The sequence below is a fragment of the Gavialis gangeticus genome, unplaced genomic scaffold, assembly GCF_001723915.1.
Source record: "Gavialis gangeticus isolate Ggan-Ray unplaced genomic scaffold, GavGan_comp1, whole genome shotgun sequence".
NCBI classification, from domain to species: Eukaryota; Metazoa; Chordata; order Crocodylia; family Gavialidae; genus Gavialis; species Gavialis gangeticus.
Genome location: NW_017729025.1, coordinates 132507810 through 132520567, shown reverse-complemented (window position 1 = coordinate 132520567; position 12758 = coordinate 132507810). Strand labels below are relative to the sequence as shown.

General features: G+C 41.3%; 1 protein-coding gene across 3 annotated transcripts in view; it reads right to left on the bottom strand.

Annotated features, from left to right (window-relative positions):
• The window catches only part of GALNT18 (polypeptide N-acetylgalactosaminyltransferase 18), a 645416-nt gene that overhangs the window by 158913 nt on the left and 473745 nt on the right, over nucleotides 1–12758 (bottom strand). For all 3 annotated transcript variants that reach the window (XM_019519580.1, XM_019519578.1, XM_019519579.1), the window contains one exon: nucleotides 1732–1915. In XM_019519580.1, the coding sequence (XP_019375125.1) occupies nucleotides 1732–1915 (184 nt within the window). The remainder of the gene's footprint in view (nucleotides 1–1731; nucleotides 1916–12758) is intronic.

Below are 12758 nucleotides of genomic sequence, written 5' to 3'. Positions count from 1 at the left end.
CCAAATAAAGATGGTGTCTCTAGGCCATCAGTACGATCAAGGACATCAAGAAGATCAGAGTTAATAACAGAAGTCCCGTAGGGACAAAAGCTTCTATCATTTTAAAGACACCATGTTTTCCTTCAAAAAGTAATAGAGATATTAAACTTAGGTTGGATGACTGAATCATTACTACTTGCAAGAGAAGCTGCAGTCACAAAGACCTGCTACTGAAGTTCCCCTGTTTAGCCACAGAATGGGCACAGTAAAGTCATTGTTAATGAAAGATTAGAGATGAGCATGAGAGTGGTTGCATAACATGAAATCTCTTCACTAAGAAGATAGCTGAGACAAGCAATTAATTTTTGGAGGGGCCATTGCAGATACATTTCGATAACAACTGTTCTTGACTATTGGCATAGGCTAAATTGGACTGATTGATGATATGGATTGAAACCAATGACCTAGAAGCACAAAAGCTTGGTTTCCCACTCTCATCCCACATAACCCAGACATTTTTAACACCATTTAAGTTCTAATTCAAAAGTAATTGTAAAGAAGATCAAGCAATACAACAAGCCTATCGAAGAAAATTCTGAGACATTGCCATGTCATTTTTTTCTCATGTGTAAGCCAGAGTAGTTAATTATACAGCACAAATCCTTTAGAAACAAGTATTCAGACTGGCACTTTATGCCACATTATTACTTTCTTTAAAATATAAAATATTTATACTATCAGTCCACATGGATCCTTGCCAGGTCCTACCTTTCCACTCTCCCACACACCCTGACACCCAAACTGCAGATGTAATATTCTGACATATTAACAGTAGGTGCTCCCAGAATTACAGGTTTAGGCTTGAAGCTTAACGGGGTCAGGGTCAAATTCAGGCAGAAATTATGCATGTGTACAGAGAGAGCGCATACACTTATACATCTTGCAGCATGCGGCTAAAATGGCTTCAGGAAGATAACTTAAAAACTCAGTTATGCACCTGCTTAAATATCTTGCTGAATACAAATCTCATTCTTACCGTCTTATGCTGTATGATGTACAAAGCAAAGCTTTTTCAGTTCTTCTATGACACTTACAAATAATGCAAGAGTTTGAATGGGACTTTTTCAAGTTATTTAAATACAGTGCTTACAAATGTGAAAAGTGTCCTGATGAACAACACGTTATTCTCTTTGGGTTGGCTGAGATGCCACTACACCTCCTCAGAGGATCCCAGCAACACACGGATGTTGGCCCTAACTCATTATAAAAAATTTATAAGCCCCTTCGAGTTTTCTTTACACACAAGCTTGTTATACGACTGACCTGTTCCAGTTAGCTTCTCCATGCCTAAGTGACTACTTTTCATCTTTGCACAAGGGATTGATAAAAAAACAAGTAAAAACAGGGCAATAACATATTATGCATATAGACATTTGATACATAATTTAACAGGGAGTAGTAACTTACAAGCTTGTACTTGTCTAATGTAGTTCTATGCATTTATTTGAAAAACATACTGTGACAGATAATAACCCAGTTCTAGAAATGACAGTCTTCCTAATGTGACTTACATTTTTATGAAAATTATTTTTTCATAATTATCTCTGTATTTAAATTGACATTAAAGGATCTGTATACAACTTGCCCTCATAGATCCTGGATTAATTCCATGCAGTAATTTATGAATGATATATCAAGAAATAGTAACAAGTTACCCTATCAGAAGAACAGCAGAAGCAGCAAGACACATACCATCCCACATTAAATTCCACATGGGCATCGAAGAGAGCAACTACCGGTGCAGTAGCCACTCTCCATCCACTAACTCGAGACCGGATCAGGCCTTCTTGCTTGCTATGTCGGACCACCTTGATGAAACCAGGCTTTCTTGTGTTCACCTCATCAACATACTCCTTCAGCTTCTCCTTGAGTTCCTCTACACAAAGGAATGGGCATATCATTATTGTCTGTTATTTATATAGGTGTAACAGTTAGGAATCCCAGTCCAAATTGGGGCCCTGCTGTGCTACGCATAAAGCACATTGTGCATGCATACAGCAAGAGACCATCCCTGGCCCAAAGAGCTTACAGTCAAAGAAGTTGTCAACATGGTAAGTTAAACCCTTACTAAGAAAGGTGTCATTTTAAACAGGTACAGGTGCAGAACAAGAGAGACCTTTTCTGGTTTAGATCAACTGGCGTTGGAAGGGACTCAAGCTAAATTAAAAAGATTACGCTTCCACCAGAATAAGAATGCTAAGGAGTTATACTGTCATAACTATCTCAGCTTAACTATGCAGCTATAATTGGTAAAAATGTCCTGTGTAGTCAAGACCTAACAAAGGGGACCGAAGACAGAAGTAGAAACAGGAACATAAAATATATACAGGAAACTCAGAGCATACAATAATTTATTTGTACATTACAGCGACCAAAACCCCATCATCCATCATTAATTAACATGACATAAAATATAGTGTTAGCGCATAAAATACCATGGAAAGGGCTATACTAACCAATTAGGTGCACATGTGAATATTTTTATTGCAGTCCTGAATAAGGTAGCAGTTACAGTATGTAAATTTGACGCTTGAAAAACACAACAATTTCCCATAAAAAACCCAACTATTTCCTATAAATTTTCTTTACTTGTGTTTCATGCAGAAAAAAAAAGAAGACAGACTAAAGAACAGATGTATGCTTCCCCTATGTCTTGCTTTATCTGCTGTTGGCAAACACACTGCTCTCTGCTGAAAAGATTCTTCAATTGCTGCCTTTCTCTCAGCACAGCTAGGTAGAGAGCAGTGATGACAGTAGAAAATAATCATTTCCTAATTAAAATATTAATGTGTTTACTATACAATTACTATAGCTCTGGCCCAAAGGTAAATAAAACCCAATATGGAGAACAAAAATGTTCAAGTTAAGATTCACTAATGTATTATTGTTGATTTATATTTGGTAGTACTCGTAATTCCTTCTGGCTATCAGGGTCCCAACATTTGAAACACAAATATCCATAGTTTTGCTAGTGAACTGGAAATCATGAAATTCAGGTTCAAATCCTGAGTCTGTCACAGCCCTCCTGTAAAACCTAGGACTAAACACTTAATATCTCCATGCCCCAGCTCCCCTCTCTAGAATGGGAAAAACAGATACTTCTTTTACTTCTGGTCTCTTAAGTGTTCAGTTTCTAGAGGCAGAAGTTGCCTTCTACATACTTGTGTACTGCCTAGGACAATGGGACTCTGAACTGAGATGGGATATTCAAGGGGTCTATGCTTAACATTGCCTCCTTGGCCAGGTGTCAGCCAGTATTTGGGAACCTGAAGTTCTGTTTCTGTCAAAAGGAAAAAACTAGTTATACAATCAGGCATTTCTTTGTTACAGCCCTACCTATTCATTAAAAAAAAAGTGCAGCCTATTTTTTCCCTTGAACACAGTAGGGAAAAAATGATAGAAGACATATTTCTTATTCAGAAAACCAAACCTGCTTCCCAGCCATTCCCGTGCTACAGTGGCTATGAACAGATGGCCCATTTGTCCCTGGAGGAAGCCTTTTGTCCCAGGATCATATAGCTGTGTGTTCTCACTGGCCACCTACTGGCAAAGAGGCAGAAATGCAGTTTGGAAGAATGCATGTAAATGACGGTGCTACTCCTGTTTTGATCCAGGTCATGGGTCAAATGGCTCCTCTTTTGATCTGGACAATAGGTCAAATGTGATGCCCGCCTACAGCCAAGGAATCTGTCACTGTTTCTTCACAGGGCTATCTGCTGCTTCTCAGTCCATTCCACCCTGCTTTTTTCTGCTGCTGATACACAAAGACATACAAGAGCCCCACAAATTAATGCACTAGTCCATATTTTTTAAATTTGCCCCAGGAAAACACAACTCCTACACCAGATTTGCTCAGCCCTTCCATGCTGGACCACCATTCAAGAAAGGGACATTTAGTTTTTTCCTTGTGTAGCTTGCAGGAAAGGTGTCTAGCATGCCGATCAACTTCAGTAAGATCTGTTATTGTCCAAAGACACATTTGCTGACAGATATTAAAGAACCCAAAAATAATAACAGTATTAATTACAAATAGCTCCTGAATGTGTCTTATTCTTGACTCAATATTTTGATGAAGATGAAATGATAGCTTTTCCTCATCTTGTTAATTTTAGTATTCAATTTTTTTGCAGTATCTCTATTTCATTAATTTATTATTTGGATTTGGTCATAGAATATCTGTCTGGATTCCCTTCAGAAAAATTAACATTACTTCTTCATCGCTAAGCCCATTTGACAATCTAATGCTAATCTGTCGCTCTTAATTTGCCTGTCAAAGCAAGTGAAAACACAGACCTAAAAAGTAAAGCTCAACCGAAGTCAGGGTTTCATATTATATCACTAAGGTAGCAGCAACCTGGCATTTTTCACACACTGGGCACACAACTCTGAATCAATAGCAAACTCTCTGAGTATTATATGAAACCATATGCAAGTCTGAAATTGGTCAAATATATCAACAGCTGGATCCCTTTGGAGCACAAGAGTAAGTTCTCGTAAGAATGACTGATTTAAGAGTATTAGGATATAGTGGCAAAAAAGCAATATATTTGGCATGAGGGTCACAATGCCAGTTAGCACTCAGGGGGTTTAGTCAGAGATAATCCTACCTTGAGCAGGGGATTGGACTAGATGACCTCATGAGGACCCTTTCAGCTCTACTTTCCTATGATCCTACGATCTGCATGCAGGGACTGTGTGATAGGATGCAGCAACAGAGTTACTTTGCTGAAGGTATTCCAAACTCAGTGACCCTGACCTGCAGGACTATGGAAAATGGTCAGGGGGATTATGTCTTTTCCTGCTTGGGAAAGTATTGCCTTCAAATACCCCTCATGCACAACCATGAATGAAGCCTCAGCAGAGTTGGTTCCCACATCATTCAGGAACTGTGCATTAAATCACTGCAAACTGTGATTAACTGAGAGGGGAAGTGATCTCATCATATTTGACTAGAAAATCAGTTTAAACCTTTCTCTAGTACACCAATAATTAGGGACCACTGTAATTTAGGCTTCAGGGGATTTCAGGGGAAAGCCTGAAATTTAGCATTTCCCCCAATACCCCCAAACTGTGATTTGGCCAGTAATGGCCTGAAAAAAAGTTTAAAGAAAAGTTACCAGAAGCATGGATAAGAAAGGCAACAGATCCCTGGAAACACTGTGAAAGCCCCATGTGTTTCCAGGGGCAGTCTAGTACAAGCCTAGCCCCTGCTGGAGCTCAGCCAATCAGGTTGTCTGGTTCCCCGCTTCGGCAGGGAATTCAAAGCCCTTCCCAGAGTGGAGCAGGTAAGAACCCCATGCCCAGCTGTGGGGGCAGGCACCCAGCATGCGTATGCCCGCAAGCACTAGGGCAGGGGGTTCTTACCATTTAGAGTAAGAGCAGAGCAAAGCAGAGACCCTGCACTGGGTCGGGGGAAGCCCTTCCCCCATAACTGGCTGTGAGAGCAGGCACCCAGCATGGAGCGACCCTCCCCGCTTCACATCCAGTCAGCTAAGCAAAGCCTTGGCTGGGATGATATAGTTGGGGCTGGTCCTGCTTTCTGCAGGGGGTTGGACTAGATGACCTCATGAGGTCGCTTCCAACCGTACTTTTCTGATTCTACAAAATGCTGAAATCATATGGTGCAAGTTGAAAAGATGAGCAAGAACAATGTAAATACACCCCAGGTAGCAAAGAAAATTCCTGCCATGGATCAAATGAAGCAGTTTCCTGCAGGCATTCTTCATACAGATGATAGCAAGCTCTTCTGCTCCTTGTGTAATATGCCTCTGGATCTGGTGAGAAAAAATAGTATTGATCGCCATTTAGAGTCAGAAGTACACCAGAAGAGATATGCTGCATCAGAGGCTGAAGGAAAGAGCAAGCAACAAACCACCATGTCTTCGATGTTCAAAAAGACCAGTGGAAGCTGAATGGCAAGGAGAGAGACTATATTTGCTCTGGTCAAGTCACTCACAGCTGCAAACATCCCACTGCCGAAGCTTCACCACCCAATCCTGGGACAGTACTCACAGAACAACATGCCAGATGGAGGAAGTATTCCAAGAGCTAACAGGCTTTGGGGAAAATATCTTCCACACGCGGTAGCTTCACATGTGCAGGCCACAAAAGCTGCATAGGCAAAGTTTGATTCCATTTCCATTGTGGATGATGAAGCCACTGACAGTTAGGACAACTATATGCTGCATATATTATTTGTAGGCAGGAGCTGGACAGGTGGTGACCTGTTTTTCAGACACAGCCAGTCTACCTCGAGGCTGTCAGTTTTTCAACAGTTGCACAGGCAATCATGAAAGATATTTTCACCTACAGCTTAAGACTTCAGCAAGATCTCAGCCTTCATTTCTGACAATGCCAGGTACATCCGCAAGGCTTTCACCAATGTGCTCCAGGGAATGATGCCCATCTCTGTACATGTCACCGGCAATGCACACATCCTGTCACTGGTGAGTGACATCTGGCGCATGCAGTTCCATGATGTGGATAGCCTGGTGCCCTGCCTGAAAAAAGCCTTCAAGCACTGTCCTGGCTGTAAGCTCTGGTACAGGGAGTCCATCACTAATCAGTGCAAGGAACCATGTTACTGTTCTGCTGCCACCACAGCCGGTGCTTATGCACTGGAATTAATGGTTCAAGGCCATCTAGTACCATGCTGAACACATTCAGTACTACTGGCAGTTTGTGGCCAAAAAGCTGGACATCACACTGGATGCACAGTGCATGTGCCAGCTAACGGGTCTCCTGGAAAAGGAAAACATTAAAAATCAGGTGGCTTTTGTGGCAGATAATGCCACAAAATTCATAGAGATCCTCACCTGGTTTGAGGGCTGGCAGTCTTCCATCCAACAGGCTTGCAACAAAGCTGGGTTGAAGCCATGGCATCATCGCACAAACTTTCCAAGTGTTAATGAGAACAACAGCAGAGATGGGAGTTGTTTCAGGCAGTAGCTGCCAAGCCACACCAATATTACAGATAAGATCCCTCCAATCTTCCAAGGTTCAGGCAATCACCTGCCACGTTCCTCAGGGCAGTGCAAATTTTTTACCCAAACCAGGTGACTCTGTTGAACTTTGATGCTCAGCTGCTCAAGTCCAGTTCTCGGTGGAGGAAACAGCATGGGCAGGAGCATCCTGATTATGTAAACAGGGTCAAAGAGTACCAGCTGCCTGTGAACATAAAGGTATTCTGGGACTCCGTCAGGGAGCAGTTTCCAGAACTATACACTTTGGCAAAACTGTGCCTTGTGATCTCCATGAATTTGGTGGATGCTGAGCATGCCACCTCCATCTACGGCCAGGTGTTCACTCCACAAAGACAGGCTGTATCACTTGAAACATGGAGCTGCCGCTGACATTTCCTATTGTTAACATAAATGTTGCAGCAGTGGACTGTGCCTGAGGGTCAGCGTTCCATAAAAGTTAGCACTCAATAAAAGCTGTTGTTTAATAATGATTATTATCGTTTCATTAAGACTTCTCCATGGTAAGCTTTACTTAAAAGTTGTTGTTTAATAAGTGGTGAGCTTTATTCCTTAAAACAGCTGAAGAACAGGCTGTGTGTTACTGTTCAGTGGTAATCAGCCCCACGGCGGGCCCTCTGAGCCAGAGGCGTGAGAGAGCCCACCTCAAAAACGCCTGAAGTTAGCTCTGGCGAGCCTGCAGGGAGCCCACTTTTCCCCATGCCAGTTGTCCCTACTAATAATTAAGACTGCAGCTGGGATATGTAGAGGTCTTACAGATTTTCCTGGAAATTATTTTCCTCAGAATTTCTATATTAGATCAATCATGTCTTTCTTCTAAAAAACAATGACTGCCTATCATTGCATCAGGAATACAGTCCATTATGTATGTAATGTAGACAAGATCAATGTATTCAAAATTAGATGAAATCATCAGAAATCCTCATGTTTAGCTGAAAAGTAGGAAAAATGTATTGAGGTTTTCTATTACACTTGTGTAAAACACGACCATATTCTCACTGCTACCCTCTATAGGAAATTCATAGTTGTCAAACTAATCACCAAGACATCAACAAAAAGTATTTAAGTTATTGATAAAGTGCCCTGAATTACTGAAATAATTTGAGACAAATTTCCCATTGCTGGGATATAATACCATGGTGATCCAATATAAGAACGTACAACTCAAAGCTTCAATTTCAGTGTTAACGTCTGTATCTACCTTTGAAAAATAAAAGGAAGTTATAGTTCCTGTAACAGTCATGGAGAAGCCAAATTTATAGCATTACTGTAGCGTTTCTGAGTGAAACACATAATGGGAAAAGCACACTCTGAGTCAAGGACTTTAAAATCAATACCCTCGACACTGTCATTGTTTGCCCAGTCTCCATTCTTTTTAGCTAATAGATTGTCTTTGATGTTACTTTTACTTACTTCTAGTGTATACTTTTCTGTCACGTCAATTTATCTTAAATGCTTTAGGTAAAACCCAAAGCACTTTCTGTGGCAAGGTTTGTGATAGAAGTGGATAGCGAGCAGAACAGAAGCATTGCATTCAAGATCCCTGCCTATATACTAGAAGTGGTTCAGAGAGGCCTCAAGGCAACTTCACAGCACTCTGTTACTGTTGCTCCCCGAATGGGACATCTTGACTAGGTACAGACATTTAAAAAGCCCACGGCAGACTCAATCTAAGTTACATGGTTTTTTGTAAGTGGCAAAGTTTAGATTTGCAGTGAAGAGAACACACATTTGCCCTTTCGTGGGTGGGGGTGAAAATCTTAGACTGGGTTCCACCATTTTTAAAATGGTCTGTGTGCATCAAATTTCTGTTCTTTTACAGGTACAGACTGGTTGCCAATCACGTATATCAGTAAAAGTGTAATCTCTGTACCTGGCCCTTGCACTCTGCTTCATGCTTATTGCAGGACGTGAATGGGGTGGGTGAGCAGGGAAAGGTGCACAAAGGGTGACTCAAGTCATGTGACACACACAAGTAAGTATACATTCTTGGTATGTTATGCACTAGTAATGATCCCAGTCCAAGTCCTAATCCTGCACAGCTGAATGTTTTGCCACTGAATGACCAGTGATGCTCAAGGAACACCTGACCACATGGTGCCAAGACATCTGCATATATGGAGATGTATCTACAAAAAAACAGGATACCATCCAGTCCTCAGGCCTCTTCTTGCTATTGTTATTTGCAAAATCTTTCCATGGCATGCAGAATTTGCACCCAGGGAGAAACCTAGATGTAGCATTACCTTGAGCCTTTGCCTGGAAACCTTGCTAAACCTGAGGGGTGGATTCATGTCTCTTTCCAAAAACAAAAAGACTCTCTTGCTGGCATCTCAACTGAGCCAAAAGGCATAGCAGGCTGGGTCATTCTAATGATCAAAACTGTTGATATTAGTATTTAGAAACTACACAGAAACTCCTTAGCAGGATGCTCAGTATCAGAATTTTCATGTAGTTCTCACTTTCACAAGGCATATTTTTTGCAAGAAAGATCTGAGCCTTTGACATTTTAGAGCAATGAAATCAGTGGCACTGGAACAGGGGACTTTCCCTCTGTGAAGGATTATAGTGTCAAAGTGGTAGCGATGGTCTTCAGCAGCAAATTTTTCAACCTATGTTCTTTTTTATGTAATGCAAATTAAATGAATAATAAATCCAAAACACCCTTTTTCATTAATTATTGTACTTCACTGCCTTGTGCTGCCATAGGGAGAAGGATAGGAACAAGCTAATATGTCATCTTCAATACACAGGTGATTTTGCTTCTAATTATGGAAACAAATAGATTTATAAAGATAGATGCATTTGTCTTTCTTCCAGGAACATGGAAAATAAAAACTCAATTTGTCTAAAATGGATGAGTACGGATAGAGGGAGCTAAAAAATGCACGTGTGGGATGAAGAATGCTGCACTTGGAAACTACAAACATTCTAAACTAAGTTCTGCACAGGTAAAGGATGAGAGGCACATGATGTATGTTATGATAACACTGGTGAAATGTATGCAGAGCAATTTTGTATTTTACTCTGCCATTTACATATTTATTCAAACTAAGATAGGAGGATCTTTCTTGCAGGAAATCCAACCCATTTCAACACTGCAAGGTACAGCCTGAGAATCAGCTCATAAAATGTTACCTCCCCAATCGCAGAACCTACCTCATGTATGCTGCATAAAGAGACTGGATAGGTTGGAGGCATGGAATGAATGGACTGGCGGCCTGTGCCACCCTGCAATCAGTCCCATTAGAGATTAGCTGGGATTTTAGTATTTTAACAGTGGAGTTCCCTTCACAGTGGGAATTCCTCATTAAAGGTAGGCCTAGGGTATCTGTGGTTTGAGAAAGGCTCTGGTCATGCACCACCTACTAGAAAGATGCAAACTGCTTAACCTTTGCAGCTACCTTTATTTCCAGGATGCTGAATAGGTAGTTGAAAGACATGACCCTGCTGCCTTCTCTCCTTCTCTGCCTCATCCTCTGCCCCAGATGAGAAGGGGGCACCTTGCGAGGACTACAAAAACTCAAGTTGCCTTTTTAAACTCTCCCCCTTCTCCACATCTGCCTAAGAGCCCTGGGAGGCAGCAGGGAAGCATATCCTTCTTACTGTACATCCAATCACTTGTGTAATGTAGTCTTTCCAGATTAGATCCCTGAAGGGAAAAAATATCAGCACATGATACGCTGCACTTCCAACCAACCACACACAAATTGGGTGAAACTGCCCATGACAATGTAACTCCTCTCCCTCAGTTGGAGTCTCCAGTGAATGAACTTGAATTCATTTGGTAATTCACAGAGATAATAATGGGTTGTATATGTGATAGCAAGATATGCTAGAAAGAAAACTGACTGAATTCTTAGCTGGTGTAAATGGACAAGACTCTGTCTGTCTTCAGTGGAGCTATGATGATCAACAGCAACCATGGATCTGGCCCCTGGACTTTAAAGTTATTGATACAAGTAGTGTTGTTGTAAATAATAAATCACTGCATCACATTTATAGAGAAATTACTTAAAGGACAGCTAAACAAGTTTCATTTTCAATAACTTGAATATAATGTACTCCCATTTTGAGTGCTTAAATACATCCCCACTTCTCTTGAAACAATTACATCTGTAAAATCAGACATACCTGCTTTGCCCAAACATACACATTCACTATTTTTTTCAAAAAATCCTACTAAGTTAGCAGTTATGGTTTGCTAGCAGCTAAACAAATGATCTTATATGATACCTTTACTCAGGATTGCATTGTTCTATAAAAGGGATAAAATCACATGTCTTCACAGAGATTGCAACAGAATATGCATACTATGTCCCATCACTGTCTTCACAAACCCCAGTGCTCTAAAAGGTTGACATTTATGCCAAGGGTCTAGGCATTATTTAAATTCCACTAAAATCCAAGCACTTGGCACACAGGTGAATTCCATCTAATGCACATGCAACAGAAGTTATTTTTCCAATACTTAAACCACATTTTTAAAAACTGTATTACTCTCTGTGCCATAATAAGCAGACTAAACAAATTATATACAGCCAGGAAAACCATGCTCTTTGTCATATGCATTATTATAACTTACTGTATTTTCTCATATACAACATGCACGGTTTCCCCAAAAACAGCTGCTGGAAAATGTACTGTGCATACCATGCAAGAAATACAGCAAAAACAGGTTTTGTTGCTTACTGGGGAAGCCAAAAGCAAAATTCCTAGCTGGTGTTTCTCAATTACTACAAAAAGACCCTTTTCTTCCTTCAACCTGCTTTTCAAAAGTATAGTGTGGACTATATTCTAGGGTCTGTAAAGAAAATATGGTACATTATAGCAGTACCTATAGAACTACTAGAGCACCCAACTGATGTTCTCACTTAGCTAGGATATGTACATTCATATACATAGTAAATGACAATCCTTACTCCAAAGAGTTTACAATCTGAATAAACATAGCAAGAGAGAGAAGGCAGATGTTGCCCTTTTGCCTTATAAGAATTTTTATGGCTGTACAAAGCCCAAGCAAACAGATGTCCGTACGCTTTGTCAAGCCAAAAAGCCAAATATTGTTGCCTGGACAATAGTTTTACACTGCTTTTTTGCGGTAGACATCTGTTCCCTTTATGGTGGGAGAGTGTGGGCAGCTCAGAGCAGGTGATCCCAGGGCTTCAGGGGCAATCCAGCATGCCCCAGGAGTGGCAGGGATCAGACCCTGCAGGACAAAGGACAACGTCTGTCACCCAATGAAGTGCATTGGCTGTACGAGCACAACTGATCCTCCTTCAAGGATGATGTCGGCTTATAGCCTCAGTTCCAAGAGCAGTGCCATATTCATACATCCATGCTCTCTCCCCCTCAGTACCATCCCACTGGCTTCAGTACTGATCGATGGCAAAAGTTGTACCAGCTGATTTAAATGGACCAAATCCTACAGTCTCTGGTCAGACAAAACTTCCATTGAGGCCCCATCTACACATTACACTAAAGGAGCAATTAACCAGTTAATCATGTCTTAACTCAGGGGTGGGCAAAATATGGCCCACAGGCTGGATCTGGCTCACAAGGCCAGTCTATCCAGCCTGTGGGGCCCCTAAAAAATGTAGAAAATTAATATTTCTCAGCAGTAGGACCCAGGGGAAGCCCAGCGGGCTCCCAAAACAGCCCTCCAGCCAGAAGCCCCAGCTGGGGTTTCTGGGCTGGGAGCATGCAGCTGCCGTGGTGCGGGAAGCGCAGATAAGTGTG